At 37.6% G+C, this 18922-nt stretch overlaps 1 protein-coding gene and 2 pseudogenes across 6 annotated transcripts in view; 1 reads left to right on the forward strand and 2 right to left on the reverse strand.

Annotated features, from left to right (window-relative positions):
* The window catches only part of Pds5b (PDS5 cohesin associated factor B), a 263841-nt gene that overhangs the window by 89436 nt on the left and 155483 nt on the right, over window positions 1–18922 (forward strand). For all 6 annotated transcript variants that reach the window (XM_004631069.2, XM_023715069.1, XM_023715073.1 and 3 more), the window contains exon 2: window positions 15327–15453. In XM_004631069.2, the coding sequence (XP_004631126.1) occupies window positions 15346–15453 (108 nt within the window). In that variant the 5' untranslated portion in view covers window positions 15327–15345. The remainder of the gene's footprint in view (window positions 1–15326; window positions 15454–18922) is intronic.
* LOC111816730 lies at window positions 10569–10674 on the reverse strand (annotated as a pseudogene).
* Window positions 13072–14817, reverse strand: LOC105742145 (annotated as a pseudogene).

The following is an 18922-nucleotide window of genomic DNA, read 5'->3' on the forward strand; positions in this document are numbered from 1 at the left end:
CTGAGAGGCAATAGAGTGGGAGATCATAGGTGGGATGGACTTTGTTTACAGAAGAGAGTAGAGCAGGGTAAAGGCATATAATTTGGTGCAGGGAGAGAGGTTTTTACGGGGTAGAAGTTTTTTTGTTCTATGAGAATTTACAGAGAGGAGAGAGTAGGATAGAGGAAAAATTGCTCATGAAGGGTAAATAAAGGCTTGGACATACAGATTTCTCTGGAGGAAGTTACCAGGGTCTTGGAAAACACAGAAGTACATTCAGGTGTCTAGTGTGACCCATTATCAGATTTATAGTGGGGTCACATGGAAATGAAATAAAAGATCACTTTTTTGGTTTACGGTCTCCTTTTAATTGTTTATTATTTATTTATTTTTTAAAATGTATTTAGTACAGGATCTACAGGGTCTCGCTACACAGATTGGACTCGTAGTGATCCTCCTGTTTTCAGCCTCTGCCACCATGCCTAGTCTCAGTTGCTGTCTTATGGTGCCCTGGGGGCAGGGCCAGCACAGCATGCTGGGGATTGAATCCTGGTCTCTGCTTCTGCCTAAGAAGGTCTCCTTTTAAGTCCCATTGTGGAAAGATTGCACAGAACACAACTGAGGGGGATGTCTCCCGATGTTTTTGAGGGAGAATTGCCAATCATTGGGAAGAATAAGAAAAGCAGCCTAGATTGGGAAACAGGTTGTTGGAATGTCTTCTTACAATTGACCTCTGCCTGGGGTCTGTGTAGGCTTCTGGAGTAGGACAAGATTGTACTGCGTGCTGAAAAGAAGTGTCCCTTGCCAAGTAAGAGTGTAAGAGGCCCCCTTTTGTGGTGTTCTTTGAGCATGGGGAAGAAGGAAAATGATTTTCAACGTAAAAGGGGGATGATAGATTGGCCTTCTCTGGCACCAAGAGAAGGTTGTTAGGCCAGAATCTTACCATCCCAGGAGTGGTGATGGTGGTGAATTCTGGTTTGAGGTCTGGCACTATGGACTGGAGTTAATGAAAAAGGAGAGTTACCCATTTGGGCAGTCAGTTTTTCAGAGTTTCCTCTGAGAGTTTTGAGGGCTCACTAAAGAGTAAGTAGCCTTAGCCAAAGCCTGGCAGACCTGCTGCAGAGGGAAGTTGAGCCTGTGCAACCAACTGGAAAGGAGGGAAAATGGGGCGAGAAACAGGAGGCTCTCAAGTGAGGTAACGGCCCACAGCCCACTGATTCCTAGGTTGCAGGAGTCTCTGCTTTTGGATCCTACCCCTGGGTTTTGCCACTAGATGAGCAGGAAAGAAGGGATATGAACTCAGTGATCCAAACAGGTTTATTGCTAACCCTGAAAGGGGCTTCTCTTTGAGCAGCACAGAGAAGGTATCTCTTATAGGGTAAAAGGCTTTTTTTTTTGGGGGGGGGCAACGTTTTTTGGTGGGCTTTTGAAGGGGTGGGTTGGAGAAACAGCTGGCTTGAGGATTGCTGGTGTGTCCTTTGTGACCTGAAATGTCCTTGGGGGACTGCTTGTGACTTGCTTGTGTGTCTTCTGTGACCTACTGACATGTCCTCTGTGATCTAGGTAAAATGAAACCTACATGTCATTTAGGGCTCATTGGAACTGGTTGTGTCACTGTCTGGATTCTACCAGTCTTCATCTAACAGTTGTGAAGGTTTTTTTTTTTTTTTTAAATCAACAATTCTTTATTTTAAAAGCTTAATTGTTGTATTTTTAAGTCTTTGGATCTTTTTATTTTTATTATTTATTTTTGTGGAACCAGAAACTGAACTCAGGTCCTTGCACTTGCCAGGCACGTGCTTGTTCAACTGAGCTATCTCCCCGGCCCCTGGATTGCTTTAGAGTTGATTTTTCTATAGAGGTACAAAGAATTTAATTTAAGCTTCATTTTTCTTTTTGTTTGTGAACATCCAATTGCTTTAGTACCTTGGGTAGAAGACAGTGTTCCATTAAAGGGTTTTTGAATCTTTGTAAAAAATCAGTTTGGTTTGTTGTATTTGTGTGGAATCTATGTCTAGCTGAGCTCTGCTGTTCTGTTTTTCCTGTATGTTTGTCCTCTGCTGACAGCACTCTTATTTATTGTAGTTACTATGTAAAGAAAATTTTAAGTTTTTTTCTTTAAGATATTCATACCATGAACTTGTTTTCCTTCTCCTTCCTTGTTTTCTTTTTCTTTTTGGTATTTAGTACAGGGTTTCACTATGAAGATCAGGCTCGTAGTGATTCTCTTGTTTTCAGCCTCCCAAGCGCTGGGATTATAGGCACAGCACCACGCCCAACATCAGTCACTGTCTCAGCCCCGCCCCCTTGGGGCGGGGCCAGCATGGCATGGCATGGCAGCGCACGGTGGGGATCAAATCCTCGCCACTGCGCTTTGCCTAAGCAGGCACTTTAGTCTGCTGAGCTACCTGGCTGGCCCTCCTTCCTTCCTTCCTTCCTTTCTTTCTTTCTTTCCTTCTTTTTTTTCCTTCTTTTTTGTTTCTTCACACTTCTTCCTTTCACTATTCCCTCTTTCTTGTTCTTCCAATTTGAACATTTCCCTTCCATTTTAAAATACATTTTGTCTTTATTTACTCTTTTGGATTCTCACACCAGAAAAACAATGTAGTATTCACATATGTATGTCCAGTGTATTTCACTTAAAGAGTATAGACTTAAGGTGCATCATTTTCATAGAACTATCTTGAGCATGTCCTTTTTATGGCAGAGTAATACTCCATGTATAAAAAATACCTCCTACATTTTCTTTTTCCCTTCGACAGTGGATGGGTATTTGGGCTATTTTCGAGACTTGGCTGTTATGTACTCTGGCCCTATAAACATGCCTGTGCATATATTACTCTTGTATGATGCCTTTAATTCTTTTGGAAAGATACTCAGAAGGGGAATAGCTGAGTCAAATGGGACATCTAGTCCTAGATTTTAAAATTTTTTCTTTTAAAAACCTATTTATTTATTTGGTACAGGGTCTCACTATGCAGCTTAGACTCATAGTGACCCTCCTGTCTCAGCCTCCCCAGTGCTGGGATTATAGGTTTGCATCACCATGCTTGGTTTTGGTGGCTGACTTGGTGCAGGGCCTTGCACGGCATGCAGTACTGGGGATCAGATCCAGGTCTTTGTGCTTGCCAAGCAGGTACTTAGGCTGCTGAGCTATTGTCCCAAGCCCACCAGCACCATTTATTAAAGAGGCTATCTTTCTTTCAGTTAATATGTTTGGCACCTTTGTTAAGGATAAGGTGTCTGAGTATATCTGGACTTATTTCTGTACCTTCTAATCTGTTCCATTGATTCTCAGATGTGTGTGTGTGTGTGTGTGTGTGTGTGTGTGTGTGTTTGCCAGTACTAAGTTGTTTTTATCACAGTAGCTTTGCAGTATTATTTCAGGTCTGGAGTTGTGATGCCTGTGGCCTTGACTTTGTTGCCCAGGATTGCCTTTGCTATTCTAGGTCTCTTCTGGTTCCAAATGGATTTTAGGATTGCTTTCTGTAATTCTGTGAGTTACGCTGTTGGAATTTTGATCAGAATTGCATTAGATCCATGTAAGAGCTTTTGAAATATGGGCAATTTTGCTGCATTGATTCTTCCTACCCAAGAGCAAGGGATATATTTCCATTTTCTTTACTTTTCTTTCTTTCTTTTTTCTTTTTCTTTTTTTGTGATACTGTGAAAGGAACTTGGGACCTTGCACTTGCTAGGCAGGCTCTTATGCCACTAAGTTGTATCCCCAGCCCATGCCATTTTCTGATATACTCTTCAATTTCCTTTTTTAGAGGACTGTAGTTTTCAGTGTAGCGGTCTTTTACTTCCTTGGTTAGGTTGATTGCTAGGTATTTCTTTTCTTTTCTTACTTTCTTTCTTTCTTTCTTTCTTTCTTTTTTTTTTTTTTTTTTTTTTTTTTCATGCTATTGTGAAAGGTGTTCTTTCCCTAATTTTTCACTTAGTGAATTTGTTGTTCATGCACAGAAGGCTATTGATTTATGAGTGTTGACTTAGTATCCAGCTACACTACTAAATTTGATCATTAAATCTAGCTTTTTGTGTGTGTGTAGTTTTTTTTGGGGACTTCTGTGTAGAGTATCACGTAATCTGCAAATAATGATAGCTTAACTTTTTCCCTTTCTATTGTTACTCCTTTTATTTCTTTTTCTTGTCTCACTGTTCTGGGTAAAGTTTCCAGAACTATGTTGAATAAAAGTAGAAACTGGACATCTTGTTCCTGTTCCTGGTTTTAGTGTGAAAGATTCAGTGTTTGTTCATTTAATATGATGTTGACTGTTGGTTTGCCATAGATGGTTTTTATCAGATTGAGATAAGACCATCTATTTCAGTTCTATGTCGGGTTATCATGAATGGCTGTTGGACTTTGTTAAAAGCCTTTTTTGCATCTGTTGAGATGATCATATGTTTTTTTTCTCTTGGCTCTGTTAATATGATGTATTACATTTATTGATTTGCATATGTTGAACCATATCTGCATCCCAGAGGTGAATTCCACTTGAGGATGGTGTATAATTTTCTTGATGATTTGCTGCATTCTCTTTGCCAGTATCATATTGAGAATTTTTGCATCTACGTTTATTAGGGAGATTGTCCTATAGTTCTGTCCCTTAGGTATCAGTGATATTCCTGGCTTTCTTCCAGGAAAAAATTGAGAGTATTGCTTTCTTTTGATTACATTACAAAGTTTGAGAAGTAGTGATATTTAGGTCTTCTCTAAATTTCTTGTAGAATTCAGCAGCAAGTTTGTCAGGGCCTGGGCTTTTTGTTAGATGTTTTCAATTACATCTTCAATCTCTTTGATTGATACTGGTTTTTGATGATTTTTACATTTTCATTCAGCTTTGATAATTCATATGTCTCTAGGAATCTGTTCATTTCTTCTACATTTTTCATTTTATTAGAATGTACGTTCTCAAAGTAGGTTTCACTGATCATCTGAATTTCTGTAGGGTTTTCTGTACTTTTATTCCTTTCATTCCTAAATGTGTGGATTTGAGTTTTTTATTTCCTTTTTTTAAAAAATAAGGTTGGCTAAGGGCTTGTCAATTCTATTTAATCTTTATAAGAACCAACTGTTTGAATAATTGATTTTGTTTTCTTGTCTTCAGTGTATTTTTTCTCTGATCTTTCTTCTCTCATATAATCTTTGCCTTGGGTTGCTTTCCCCCACCCCCCATAGAAGTTTAAGGTTCAACATTAAATTTATTTTTGCTTGGTCTGTTTTCCAGATATTCACTGCTATAAATTTTTCTCATAGGACTGCTTACATTGTGTCCAATAAGTTCTGGTATGTTGAATTGCCATTATTATTTAATTATAGAAATTGTCTAATTTCTTTAATTTCATCTGTGATCCATGGGTTGTTCAGGAGGGTGCTACTTAATTTCCAAATTCTTGTAGTTTGCCTTTGATTTCCAGTTTCATTGCACTATGGTCTGATGATATGCATGGGATTATTTCAGTTCCTTTGCATTTACCTAGGTATATTCTGTGAGCTAATATGTGGTCTGTTTTTGAGAACATACAATGTGCAGCTGAGAAGAATATGCATTTTGATGTTGTGGGGTGAGATACTATGTAGATATCAACTAAGTCCATTTGTTCAAAAGTTTGGTTCAGTTCTAATATTTCATTGTCGATACTCTTTTCTTGTTGATCTTTTTGTGACATTAGGGTATTTGAGATCCCCTCAATACAGGTAATTGTATTAGTGCTTATTGGATTTTTCTTTCGTATTAATACTTGTTTTATATAGATTGATCACTGGTATTTGTTGCGTGTATATTTATGATGGTTATCTCTTTCTCTTGGATTGTACCCTTTATAAGGATGTAGGGATTCTCTTTCTCTTGATCGGTCTTGTCTTGAAGTTCACTTTGTCAGCAAAAAGAATAGCTACCCCTGCTTTTTTCTGGGTTTCTCTCACCTGGAGTACTGTTTTCTCATCCTTTGACTTTCAGTTCATGAATTTCTTTAGGAATTAAATGTGTTTCTTGTTTGCAGTATACTTTTGAATTTTGCTTCTTGACCTGTGGTACCAGTCTCTTTTGATTGATGAATTGATACATACCATCAAAATTGATATGTATTAACTTATCCTTGTTATGTTAGTTTCCTGTTTTTCTCCCCCACCCCATTTAACTAGTAGATTTCTTCTGTTGGGGGTTCATGGAGTTGTAGTCCTTATCTCTTTTAGAATGTCCTCCAGAACATTTTGGAGTGCTGGTTTGGTGGTCCTAAACTTCTTGGGTGTTGTCATGGAAGTATCTTATTTCTCCATAAATTTTAAAAGATAATTTTTTTTTTTTTTTTCAGAACTGGGGGTTGAACTCAGACCCTTGCGTTGGCCAGGGAAACGCTTATTCACTGAGCCATCTCCCCAGCCCTTGAAAGATAATTTTGTCAAGTACATCAATCTGGATTGAGATTGTTTTCTTTTAGAGCATGAATACTTCACTGCAAGTTCTCCTTGACTTGAAAGTTTATGGTGAGAAATGAGCTGTGATTCTGATGGGCTTTCTTTTATAGATGATTTGTTTCTTTTCCCTAACAGCTTTTTTTTTTTCCTGTTTCACATGTTCCCCCCCACTTTTTCTTTTTTTTTCTTTTTAAAGAGAATACAAGAAATAGTAACAAAAATATGCATTAGAAATGATACAGAATTTCACCAAACAAAATGATTTTTCTGAACTTTATTACTTTTTGCCAATACAAGATGCTTCTGGCCTGGTATATTTTCTCCTGAAGTCCTAGAATTGCTTATTTCTCTACGGAGCTTTGGGCTCTTTTTCTTGGGCAATGGTGTGAGAAATCATGACTTCAGTGTTAAGTGTGCTCCCTGCTATGGAGGTGTTGTAGATGCCCTTATCTGGTGTATTAAAAAAAAATTATGTGTGTTTATGCTGACTTTTGTATATACTTATATCTGTAAGTATTTCCACATGCATACATGTTAAGCTAAACATTGTGGTCTCCAACTCTAGCCTTATTACTATATGGGTTACTTTAGCCTATTTATTTATTTATTTTTCCCTAACAGCTTTTAATACTCTATTCTTGTGTTGAATTTCTAGAATCTTGGCTATGATATGTCTGGATGTAGGGTGGGTTTTTTTTTTTTTTTTTTTTCCTTCGGATCATGGCTAATTGGAATTTTATATGCTTCACTTATATGTATGTCAGCTTCTTTTTCCCTATGAGGGATGTTTTCTAACATGAAGTCTATAAAGTTTTTTTTAATATCATTTGTGCTGTCTCCTGCTTTTTCATTGGTTCCAGTCAATGTGAAGTTATTCTTTGTTATATAGCCCTTATTGGATTTATTTCATCATTGCCATAGTCCTTTGCCATTTTTTTGGAAATGTTATTTATTACAGAGTTTTGCAGGGTCTCATTGTACAGATCAGACTAGTAGTAATCCTCCCTCCTGTTTTCAGCCTCCCAAGTGCTGAGTCTTCAGGCATGTGCCACAATGCCCAATCTCAATCACTGTCTCAGCACTTCTTGGGGATGGGGCTGGCACAGCATGCTGGGGATTGAACCTCGGTCCCTGCGTCACCTAAGCAGGCGCTTTAATCCTCTGAGCTATCTGGCCAGCCCACCGTTGCTGTTTTTAAGAAACCTTTTGTTTCATAATTGCTAACTGTAGCCTGTCTTTTATATCTGAGATTCTTTCTTCACATTGGCTCATTGTGCTGTACATCCTTTCAGTGGAATTTGTATTCTCTGATATCTTCTTGAATCTGTCTTTATGTTTTCCATTTCTGTCCTATGTTGGAAATTGATAGCTTCCATAATTTTCTGAAGCTCCTCTGTTCCCCCTCCTTTTTTAAAAGAAAACTATCTGCTTGAGAGTCATTAAGTATGATTTTCATTTGACAATTATCTGACAAACTGTTTTTGATTTGAATGTTTTAGAGCCTCATTCACTTATTGTTTTTACACTTTAGAGGCCAGGAGGGTTCCTTTTATATTGTTCCATCTCATTGCCACCTGAGTTTGCCTTCAGGTGAACTGGATGTCTGGGCTTGTGTCTTGTTTCAGTGTCCTGTCATTTTCTGTTTTTAGTTTAATTCCTGATTTGATGCTTGTAAATTTCCTGTGGTGAGTTGCTTTATTGCTAGTTTTTGGAACCCTTGGGAAATGACTGCTTCTCTGATGTGTTTTCCAGGTATAGCTGGTTTTTAGGTTTTGAGTCCTTTGCAAGACTCAAGTCCTGTGTTCTTCAATTTGTTGAAGATGAGAAGTTGCTGCCTGTTTGCCTCCCTGTCTCGGTTCTTTGGCACTGTGCCACAGTATTTTCTATGACACTTAATCAATCTCAGCCTTGGAATACCAGGAAAAATAGCTGTTTAGAACAGTTGTCACTTTTGGCCAAAGTGATACCATCAGCACAGCCTAGAGAATGACAAATTGAGGTAACTATTAATTTGCTCCCTTTAATTGTGTAAACTAGATTTGTGGTTATATACCAAAATGTAAACAAGCCAGAAAATTATATGCCATGTATAAGTCCTTAGTATGTCAATATTACCCCGTAGGGATTAAGTTCTAAAATGAACAAGGGAGAAAATAGAGAAGTAGGAGAAGAGAAAAGATTAGAAGTAAGGTTGGACAATAAAGGGTGATCATGCTAACTTTGAGAAACTAGTGCAGAAGATAGGAAAGAGAGTAGGAAAAAATAAAAGGAAAAATAGAACAAAACTGCAAAGGAGCTGTATGGTCACATTTATGTAAGTGCAAGATCAAACAATGAAGAAAAAAATCAAAACCACCACCATCACCACAAAAAAGGTGGGGGGGACTCTGAAAAAGGGAAAAGGAAACACAGTCCACTTCCGAGTTTTTCCTATGCTGCCATTGTTAAGACACCATGGGGAGCCAAGAGTTCAGATCTATGTTGATTTATAGCAAGCTAGCTTTAGGGTGTAGTGGATAATCTTAGCGAGCATGCACCTTTGTTTCCCCATAAGTTCAGGCTGTTTTCTGACTGTGGGGGCTGAGATCAGATTCTTTCAGCCTCCAGCAGTCAGTACACCTTCTTTGGGTTTGAAATCAGCTGGAAGCTGCTAGATGTACCCACCAGATTCTCTGAGGTCTGAGCTCAGTTTACCCCTCTCCAAGATGGCTCCTGGCCAGTTGCTCTTTCCTGCAGATTGACAGAGCCCTCAGCACTCACTGACAGCTAGTGTGATCTTTCATGTCCACTGCTGCCATCTAGCAGTGATTAATGCTCCCATGCACTGAATCCTGACTCAGGGAAAAGGTGCTGCTGGCCACCGTTTTCTTTTTCATTGAGTTTCTCTCATTGCTTTCCTCATGGGCTTCAGTTCTCTCTTTAGATCTTTCTTGCACACAGGGTACTCATTTCCCTCCTTGTCTTCTTTGTGTTGTTATATTCCAGTGTCTGGTGACCAAATCTCAGGGAGGCTCTTTCTCTGCTGCTTACCACTCCACCATCTTCCCTGACAGTGTCAAGAATTTTAAGTTGTGTAGAAAGGTTTCTTCTCACTTTACTCCTTTCTAGTTGTTTCAGCTATTCTGTTCTGTATTTTTTAAGGGAGTCTTTTTGAGACATGTTTCCACTGCCCAGTTCAGGCTGGCTTTGAACTCACTTTGTAGCCAAGCTGGCCTCCTGCCTCACCTTCTCAGTCCTGGGACTATAGGCATTAGCCATTGTGTCTGACCTTTTAAAAATTAATTAATTAATTAATTAATTTGATAACAGGCTCTCACTATGTTCTTTCTCAGCTTCCTCAGTGCTAGGATTACAGGCGTTTGTCAGCATGCACAGGGCCTGGGGTCTGCATGGTATGTGGTACTGGGGATTGAACTTAGGTCCTTACACTTGCCAGGCAGGACCTTAGACCCCGAGCTACCTCCTCAGCTCTGGGCCTCATTTTATATAAATTGTGAAATAAACTTTTCTCTATAAAAAGTCTTAAATATTTTGTTGTTAGGATCCTTAACCTATAGATCATTTGGGGAAGAATTCATGTCTTCAATAAGTTAAACATTTCAGTTCATGAATATGGTATAACACTAATTTAAATTTTCTGTGGTTTCTATTATCAGTGTTAGGTAATTTTCAGCAAACCAATACTTTATATCATTTGTTAGCCCTACACTGAAGTAAATCAATGGTTGAGCAGGGGGAGTAATTTAAAGTGGTATTGTGTTTTTGACATAGATTTCCATTTCTTGCTAATGTGTACATTTTTGGAGGTTGATCTTTTAAGTTGCAACTTTGAAGCAGCAGCTTTTTGAGTTTTTTGAGATTCTTTTTCAGTCTTTTAGTTGTTATCTGGAAGTGGGGACAAGTTTATTTCTCTTCTTTGTGTATATTGCCTGTTTTCAGTTTCTTGCCTTTCTATGCTACTTAGGAAAAGTGTTGTGTTAATTCTAAGTTATTAATATTTGCATATTGATTTTTTTCTTCCTTTGTCTTTGGCTAAAGTCTTAATTCAAGTGTTTTATCTATAAATCCTTTTGATATTTCTATACATATAACATTTATAAACAATGCCTTTTTGATTCTTTCCTTTTTAATCCTTATATCTATTGTTTTCTCTCCCTTTGTTTTTCATCACAATAAAGTGATGACAGCAATAATGTTTGCGTTTTTGTTTCAATTAGCAATAATTGTGCCTCAAATAAACCTCATTGTCTACGATACTGCCACTGTGTAAAGCTTGTGTTTGTTTACAAATGAAATCTTTCAGATCACCAGAAAGCATAGTTTATAGTATTTAGCACTCTAGAGACAACTTATATACAATTTTTAGTTGGCCAAGTTTGTGTATTTTTATTTTTTCTTATGTCATGAATTTATGTTGTATGAGTTTTCTTCATTGTTTGAAATTCTTAATGCATTTAATATTTATTTCAAACACGGTTTTTCTTTTTTTAATCTGTTCGTATGGTGACTTTATCCTTGCATTCCTGGTTGTATGCATGTGTGCGTTGCTGCATGTGGATTCTTAATTTTTCTGTTTTGTTTTGTTTAGGAGTTTTGTGTTTCTCAATAAGATTGATCTATGATTTTTTTCATTTTCTCCATTATTTTTGTTGGCTTTGGTATTGAAGTACTGAAATTAGACCTGTTACATAAGTTAGTCAAAAAATACATAAAATTAGTCAAGAAGCATTCTTTGTGTTTCCTATTTCTTGAAATTGTTGTGATTATTTCTTCTTAATTGTCGGATAATACTGTGGAAAAGGCTACCTGGATTTGGATATTCTTCCCTATGGAAAGAGATTGATTACTGATTCAGTCACCTAATAGTTTTGTTTTTTTTTTCTTCCCTTCTTGAATTTTGGTAATTAGATATTTTCTCCATTTTATCTGAGTGGTCAGATTTTATTTTATCATGTTTATAAGACTGGTCTGCAACTTCTTTTTCTTTTTTAATGTATTTAGTACAGGGTCTCAATACGTAGCTTGGATTTATAGTGATCCTCCTGTTTTCAGCCTCCCCAGTGCTGGGATTATAGGCATGTGCCACCATGTCCAGTCTCATGGCCAGCTCAGCACACCTGCCTGGGGATGGGACTGGCGTGGCATGTGGGACCAGGGATCCAACCCTAGTTGCCGTGCTTGCCTAAGCAGGCACTTTGTCTGCTGAGCTATTTTGCTGGCCCTAGGTCTGCTAGCTAGCTAGCTAGCTAGCTATTTATTTATTTATTTATTTATTTATTTATTTTTGCAGAACCGGGGATTGAACTCAGGCCCTTACGCTTGCCAGGGAAGTGCTTATTCCACTGAGCCATCTCCCTGGCCCCTACTAAGCCATCTCCCCGGCCCCTTGCAATTTTTTACTGTTGATTCTCTGCTTGGTTTCTTCTGATCCATTAATACGTACTTTTAAAGTTTTAAATCTAAGGGTTTTCTTATCTTTTTTGTTAAACTTTGTGTTGAAGTACACAAAATGAAAATGTTAGTGCAACTGACATCCCCAAAGACCCTTCGTATCTTAATTGGACGTTTATATTCTCCAGAAGTGTTCATTATCCTCATGTTTTTAACACTGTTGCGTAGGCTTCTCTGCTTTTTGAACTCTCATATGGGTGTAGTGTTTTTATCTGGTCTCTTTTTGACTTTGTAATATTAATGATATTATTGTTTAAAGCAATAGTTGACTTACCTACATACTTGTATTGTTTTCCATTGGGCAACTATACTACAGTCTTGTAATTTACCTGTTTTACTTTCTTTTGGAAGGGTTTGGTCCTGGAGATTGAATCTAGGGCTTTACACTGATCAATACCCCTACTCCTTTTTAATTTTTTTTAAGTTTGAGACAGTCTCTTTTCTGTTCTCCTGTGATAAGCTTTTTTTTTTTTTTTTTTTTTTGGTGATAAGCATTTGTATTTTCTGTTTTGGTTATTATGAATGACATTGCTATGAACATTGTGATGTATGTATTTCTGTTGAGTAAATTCCAAGGAATCCTCAGGCTTATTTATATTTTTTAAATTAGGATTTAGCTTAACTGCTGCTTCTTTTTTTCTTTTTTTGGCAGAACCAGGGATTGAACTCAGGCCCTTGCACTTGCTTATTCTACTGAGCTATCTCACTGGCCCCCTTAACTCTTTTTTTTCTTACTTTTGTGTGCTATATTTTTCCATCCTTTTAAAATCTCTCATTGACACTTTTTTCATTATGTCTTTTATGTTTCACATGTTGAAATTTTGAAACCTTGCTCTTCTTATTTGGCCATGTATGTTATAAATTCAGCAAGTATTTAGTATGTGCAAGGTATTCTACATGTGTTTTACATAGATACATGCATACTTATATCTCCTGATATTAACAAATTTGTCCTTATTTTTCCTATTCTTTTTTTTTGTTTTAAGATAAAGTCTGTTGTTTATTTGCCCCTGTCAACTCCTTCAAGGGGTTGGGGTAGGGGGCAGGATATCCAGGGAGACACAAATTAAGACAAATGGTTGACCTATAGGACTCCAGATGCAGTCTACAGCTATCCTGGTGGCCTTGGCTTTGGGCTTGGCATCTTGGTGTCTTAGGCTTGAGAGTGAGGAACATCTCCCTCCTTGGGGCCTTGGGCTGGCCCAGTCACAAGCCAGGGCTCATGAGGTGCCCACATGGATGTATGGGTTCATGAGTGAGTCTAGATTGGGATCACTGTCAGCTGCAGCCTGGCCCAAACGAGACATGAGGGCAAGGAGGGTTAGGAAACCCAGCAGCCCCAAGAGTAGCAACAACCCTGCTCGCTGCAGTAGGGTCAGAGGCTGCTTCCGAAACCCAGCCTGGCTCCTGAGCAGCTGGGCTAGCCAGCCCAGGGCAGGCCACCGGCGATACTTGTCATCATCATAATCCTCATGGAGGGCTAGGGCCTGGTCATTGTCCCATGTGTCATACACCTTCCTTGGGGCATGAGTGAAGGGCTCAGAACTCCCATGTGGATGACTGTGTCAGGTGGGCTGGAATATGAAGGGACCTGGCTGCAGAAGACTGTGGGAGCAGAAGTACTTTCTGTCTTTGTGCACTGGGTCAGTGGTATTAAAGCTGGACCGTTAGAGAAGCTGGAGGAATTGAGGGGTTCAGACTGCATGGATCAGAGGAAGGCCCAGTCCTGTGCAGGCCCAGTTGACAAGTGGCCAGTTTCTCTCTCAGTGCTCTTATTCTTAAATATTACACTCCTTGGATGTAAATTTTAGGTTTGCAATAATATATATTCTTCTTTCATGTAAAATATGAATGTTTCTGACTTCTGGATTACATTATTGTTAAGTTACATTAGTTTAAATTCTGTTTCCTTCAGAGTTTATTCTTTTAAAATTATCATCACTTTAAATTTAATCCTAAGAAAGATTTGTACTAATAGTGTTTGGACAGGATATCATGTCTGCATGTTGTACTATGAATAACCACTACAAAGACAACAATATTCAATGTATTAATTATTGAAACTGTCCTACTCATTGGTTTTGAAACTCATTGTTATTTGTTTTTCAATAAAATTAATAAAAAATAAAATAAATAAATTTAATCCTGTTTGAGTTCTTGAACTTGTAGGTAGGCATTTATATACTCTGTAAGTCTTGGAGAAATATCTCTCACTTTTCTTGATATTCCACGAATTGTAGGCAACTGTTAGACCTTTCTGTTTTTTTGTTTTTTCCAGTTTCATGTTTCTCTCATGTTGTAGTTTGTTTCTTTTCGCTGCTCTCCAGGTTAACTGATTGCAATAATTTTTTACTGCCTACTAATGAACTTACCCATGAGGTTTAAATTTTAGTGTTTTTAAAAATTTCTTTTAGTTTTAAAAATGTTAACCAATTGTTTATAAAATTTTTCCGACATAAGTTTGAGTTGTCCTTTATTTTGTTAAGGTTATATGTACAGTAGCTTTATGATTTGTTATAATATCTGAGGAATTTTGGGTCTGTTTTTGGTGCCTTAGCATTTCTGCTGGTTCTCATTCATAATGTTTTGTTTCCTTAGAGGCTTAACTCTTTTTTGAGGTGGTACTTAACTGTTCTTTGTCTCAGAAACATAGTGATGATGGTTTTTATTTGCTGCTTAGGATCTCTAGGCAGACTTGGATTTATTTATGTTAGATGCTTGGGAATATGAGCAGTTGCAGGACCCTGCGTTCATGGTTTAAAGTTCTCAGGAATATGTACATATATGAACCTCAGCAAATGTCCAGGCCTATAGCTAAAACTAATTAGTTGTTCTTGTCCTGCATGTGATATTACCTTAATGTGTTTGGCACCAAAGCATCCTTCTCTTGTTCCCTCTATAGGTTGGTTTGGGATAAAGGGGTATAGGTTGATTTCTAGTTATTCTAACCTTTGCAGGTTTGTCATTTTTGGGTGGAATAATAGTCCACATTAATGTCAAGAAAATTTTTTATTTGCCTGTCTACTTTGGTAGGTACAGATTTACCTCTGTCCTTTTTGTCCCATGAGATTACCAAGACTGAATTATATTTTGTCGGGATTGTCCTCAGAGTGTAAGTGCATGTAATGTGCTAATGCTCTGTTTTACTTCTCCAAGTTCCTGTTTTTTAAATTTTAGATTTTGGGTTGAGTAATCTGTGGTACTTTAAAAACTGCTTATTTTGTATAGTTTTTGCATAATAATTTGTGTGTATGCATTTGTTATTTTGTTGGTGGGCCAGTGCAAATATGATAGCTTGTTATTAAAGGAAACGAAAATGAAAAATTTTGGTAAATGTTCAATAGAGTGATTTTTATTACATAAGTGAATCAATATAAGCAGACAATCAATTTTTTTAGGGGGGAGTTACCTTTTATGTTTGACGTAAATATGGTTTATACTTTTTTGTTTGCATATAATAATTTTCTTGTTTTAGGGGTAAAAACATTTCCATCATGGCTCATTCCAAGGCAAGGACCAATGATGGAAAAATTACTTATCCTCCGGGTGTTAAGGAAATCTCAGATAAAATATCTAAAGAGGAGATGGTGAGGCGGTTAAAGGTGAGTAAAATTAAACATTTGTTTTGTATATCTTTAATTTGAGATTTCTTATGGGAATCAGTTAGGGCTATATTTTGTTAGGTCAACTTAAAACAAAGCAGCAAATGACAGAAGTATGTAAGGAAATAGAGTAGGTAAGGAAAGAGCGATAGGGATTCCCTGGCTCCTGCTAGCAAGAGAACAATTAGGTGAAACTTAAAGCGTTTCTAGGGCCTCCCAAACTAGATTATAAAGAACAAATTTGCAATACAATACTCTTGTATCCATTTCTTAAACATTAATCAGTTAATTAATTGATTTGTTGCAGGGTCTCATCATACAGCTCAGACTCATAGTGATCCTCGTGTCTCAGCCTCCCCAGTGCTGGGATTGCAGGTGTGCGCCACCACGCCCAGTTTTGGTGACTGGCTTGGCACAGGGTCAGTGCAGCATGCAGCGCCCAGGATCAAGGGGGTGTGTAGGGGAGTGGTCCTTGCATTGGCAGGCAGGTGCTTAGACTGCCAAGCTGTCTTCCCTGCCCCCCCTTTTTTTTTTCTTCTGTATTTTTTAGGGAAGGGTCTATAGGGTGTTCAGGGCCTCACTCCTAGTGATTCTCCTGTTTACAGCCTCCCAAGTGCTGGGATTACAGGCGCGTACCACCATGCCCAGTCTCAATTGCAGTCTCAGAATGCCTCAGGGGCGGGGCCAGCATGGCAGGCCTGGGGATCGAACCCCTGGCCCCTGTGCCTGCTTGCAGGCACTTTAATCTGCTGAGTTATTTGGCCAGTCGCCCTTTTGTATTCTTTTTTGTCTTTAACAGTTGTCTTCTTTCTCCTGTACTGTATTTCAATTATTTTCTAAATCAGCTGGTTCAATCTGGGGAAGTTTGTGCATTGCTCAAGCTGGGGGTTAGTTATTTTCTTTGTTGTTAGCTTTGCTCTCTTTGACATCATAAGGAGTCAAATTTTTTCTTTCTTTCTTTTTTTTTTTTTTAATCTTGCTCTACTTCAACTGTTGTACAGGCTGATCTTGAACTCCTGGCAGTCTTCCTGCCTTAACCTCCCCAGTGTTGAGATTATAGACCTTTGCTACCACACGTGGCTATAAGTCAAGATTTATATTGAGCTTCTGTAGATGAGACAGTCATTGTTTGGCAAGAGTCTATTATATGTTTGAATGATGAGTGGTGGATCTCTGTGATTATTAAAATGGTTGAAGTAGTATAGTGGGCGAGAAGAGTGTTAAGTTCTTTTAACAATGACTTAGTCATTTTCTAATGGCTAGGATACAATGCATGATACCTACAGCTAAAGGAAAAGTTTATTTAGGGTGATGTTTTTAGTCCATCATCAGCTGTCTCCCAAAGCACAAATGACATGACAGAGGATCATGATGAAAGAATGCTGCTTAGCTCATGGTGGTCAGGAAGCAGCTAAGGAGCTGCCATGGAAGGAGATGCACACACCCACTCAGGTCATGGCCCAGTGACTTGTCTGTTCTGACCAGGTCCTCACTTCTCCAACTTGCTTTCAGAAATGAATCACCAAGTCAGTGAATCTGCTGATGAATGAAGCATGCCCATGATCTAGTTACCTTCCAAAATCCCTACCGCTAGCACGTGATAGTGTGAGGGGGACACTCCAGATCTAAATCGTAACAATTAGTCTTTATTTTTGAGCATTTTCTTCCCTGTAGATTTTATTTACCTATTCAATTTATGTTGCTTGATATATTATTATCATGTAAAGAATCATGATATTTAAAAATATAAAAATCATACATATGGATTATTATGGAATATTTCAGTAATATACATATTGCATAAATGTTTGCTGTTATTAAATATATGGATGTCTTTGGAAAAACTTAATCATTGAAGGTCCAAGAGCCTTAAAACAAAATTGTTTTACATTGCCATGTTCTTCCTCTTATAAGGAGAAAGGGGTGTTAATACTTCTACACATTTTACGTGAGGCCTGAATATAGTACATTTGTTTATATGTGATGTATTAAAATGTTAAATATGTTTATTATTTGAAAGAAATGGTATCTTTGGGAAGGTTAAATTTAAGTACTATGGATATTTTAATCTGATTAAGAATATGTGTATGTTAGAAATAGACAAGCTACAAACCTCTTCAATATATGACATGTTTCATTTTCTACATTATTTCCATTCTGAACAGGTCAGTTGATCTTTTAGGGAAATGTTTATTTCCTCAAATTTGTTTATCTCAGGAATAATAGGTAAAAGTTCTTATGGTTTGCTGGGATGCTGCTTGAATACAGACAGTGTACCTATACACTTTTGGTCTGAGTACCAGTTAGTGTCTTTATAAAGAGATGTTATTTTTCTCAGTCATCTTTAGTTTAGACTCATAGGTGTCAGTAATGAATTTTGTTAACACCATTTGAATTGCAGGTACTAGGGAGAATTTTCTAATATCTGTGCCTTGAACAGATTTTGTTAGTCTTGGCGTAATGATTTCCTTAGTGACTTACATGGTATTTGATAAGAGTGCTTACATGTAGTATTTGGTAATATGTTTTCATTATTTTGCAGATATATATGCCTAGCAGTAATCTGGTTGATAGCCTTTTTTAAATCATTTATTTTCCTAAGCTGTACTTTCTGTTATATTTATCTTTTTAGAGAAATATGAAAAGAATTGTATGAGATTTTTGTTATGTACAAGTTCTTGTATAAGTTTCATAAATTATAGCAATTTGCTAACGTGTAAGGTGACATTGTTTAAATAGGTTTTAGTTTTTTTCTATAACATTTTATTTAAATGGTACTATAGTTCCACTTTTTTTTTTTTTTTAAGACAGGGTCTTGCTGTGTAGTCCAAGCTGGTCTTGATTTCATTATGCAGGCAGGCTGGACTTTGAACTCATAGTGATCCTCCTGCCCCAGTTTCCTGAGTTCTGGGATTACCATACCTGGCTCTGTGTGTGTGTGTGTGTGTGTGTGTGTGTGTGTGTGTGTGTGTGTGTACGTGTAAACACCTAGGTTATTAAAAGCAGACAACATTATTATTTTTTAAAGACATGGTCTCACTAAGTTGTCTAGGCTGGCTTTAAACTTGTGATCCTCTTGCACCAGCCTCTCCAAGAGTGCTGGGATTCAAGACATGTGTCACCACACCTGGCTAACACATCATAGAAGTGCTAAAAAGTTAGAATAGCCCTGAAGAATGTATCATTAAACCTAACTGCAGTGCTGAATTAGAATTTGTCTAATCGGGGCTGGGGAGATGGCTCAGTAGAATAAGCACTTGCCTGGCAAGCACAAGGGCCTGAGTTCAATCCCTAGTTCTGCAAAAAAAAAAAAAAAAAAAAAGTCTATTGTTGGTTCTGGTATCTGACCTAATAGAACTGAGGAGTTATTTTGTGAGAAACGGCTCCTCCGTAGTTTTTCTGAGAATTCATCACAAGTTTGCACTATTTATTACAAAGAAGTTTAGCTCTACAGTGAATAGAAATCTTT

The sequence above is a fragment of the Octodon degus genome, unplaced genomic scaffold (assembly GCF_000260255.1).
Source record: "Octodon degus isolate 3935 unplaced genomic scaffold, OctDeg1.0 scaffold00038, whole genome shotgun sequence".
Lineage (NCBI taxonomy): Eukaryota > Metazoa > Chordata > Mammalia > Rodentia > Octodontidae > Octodon > Octodon degus.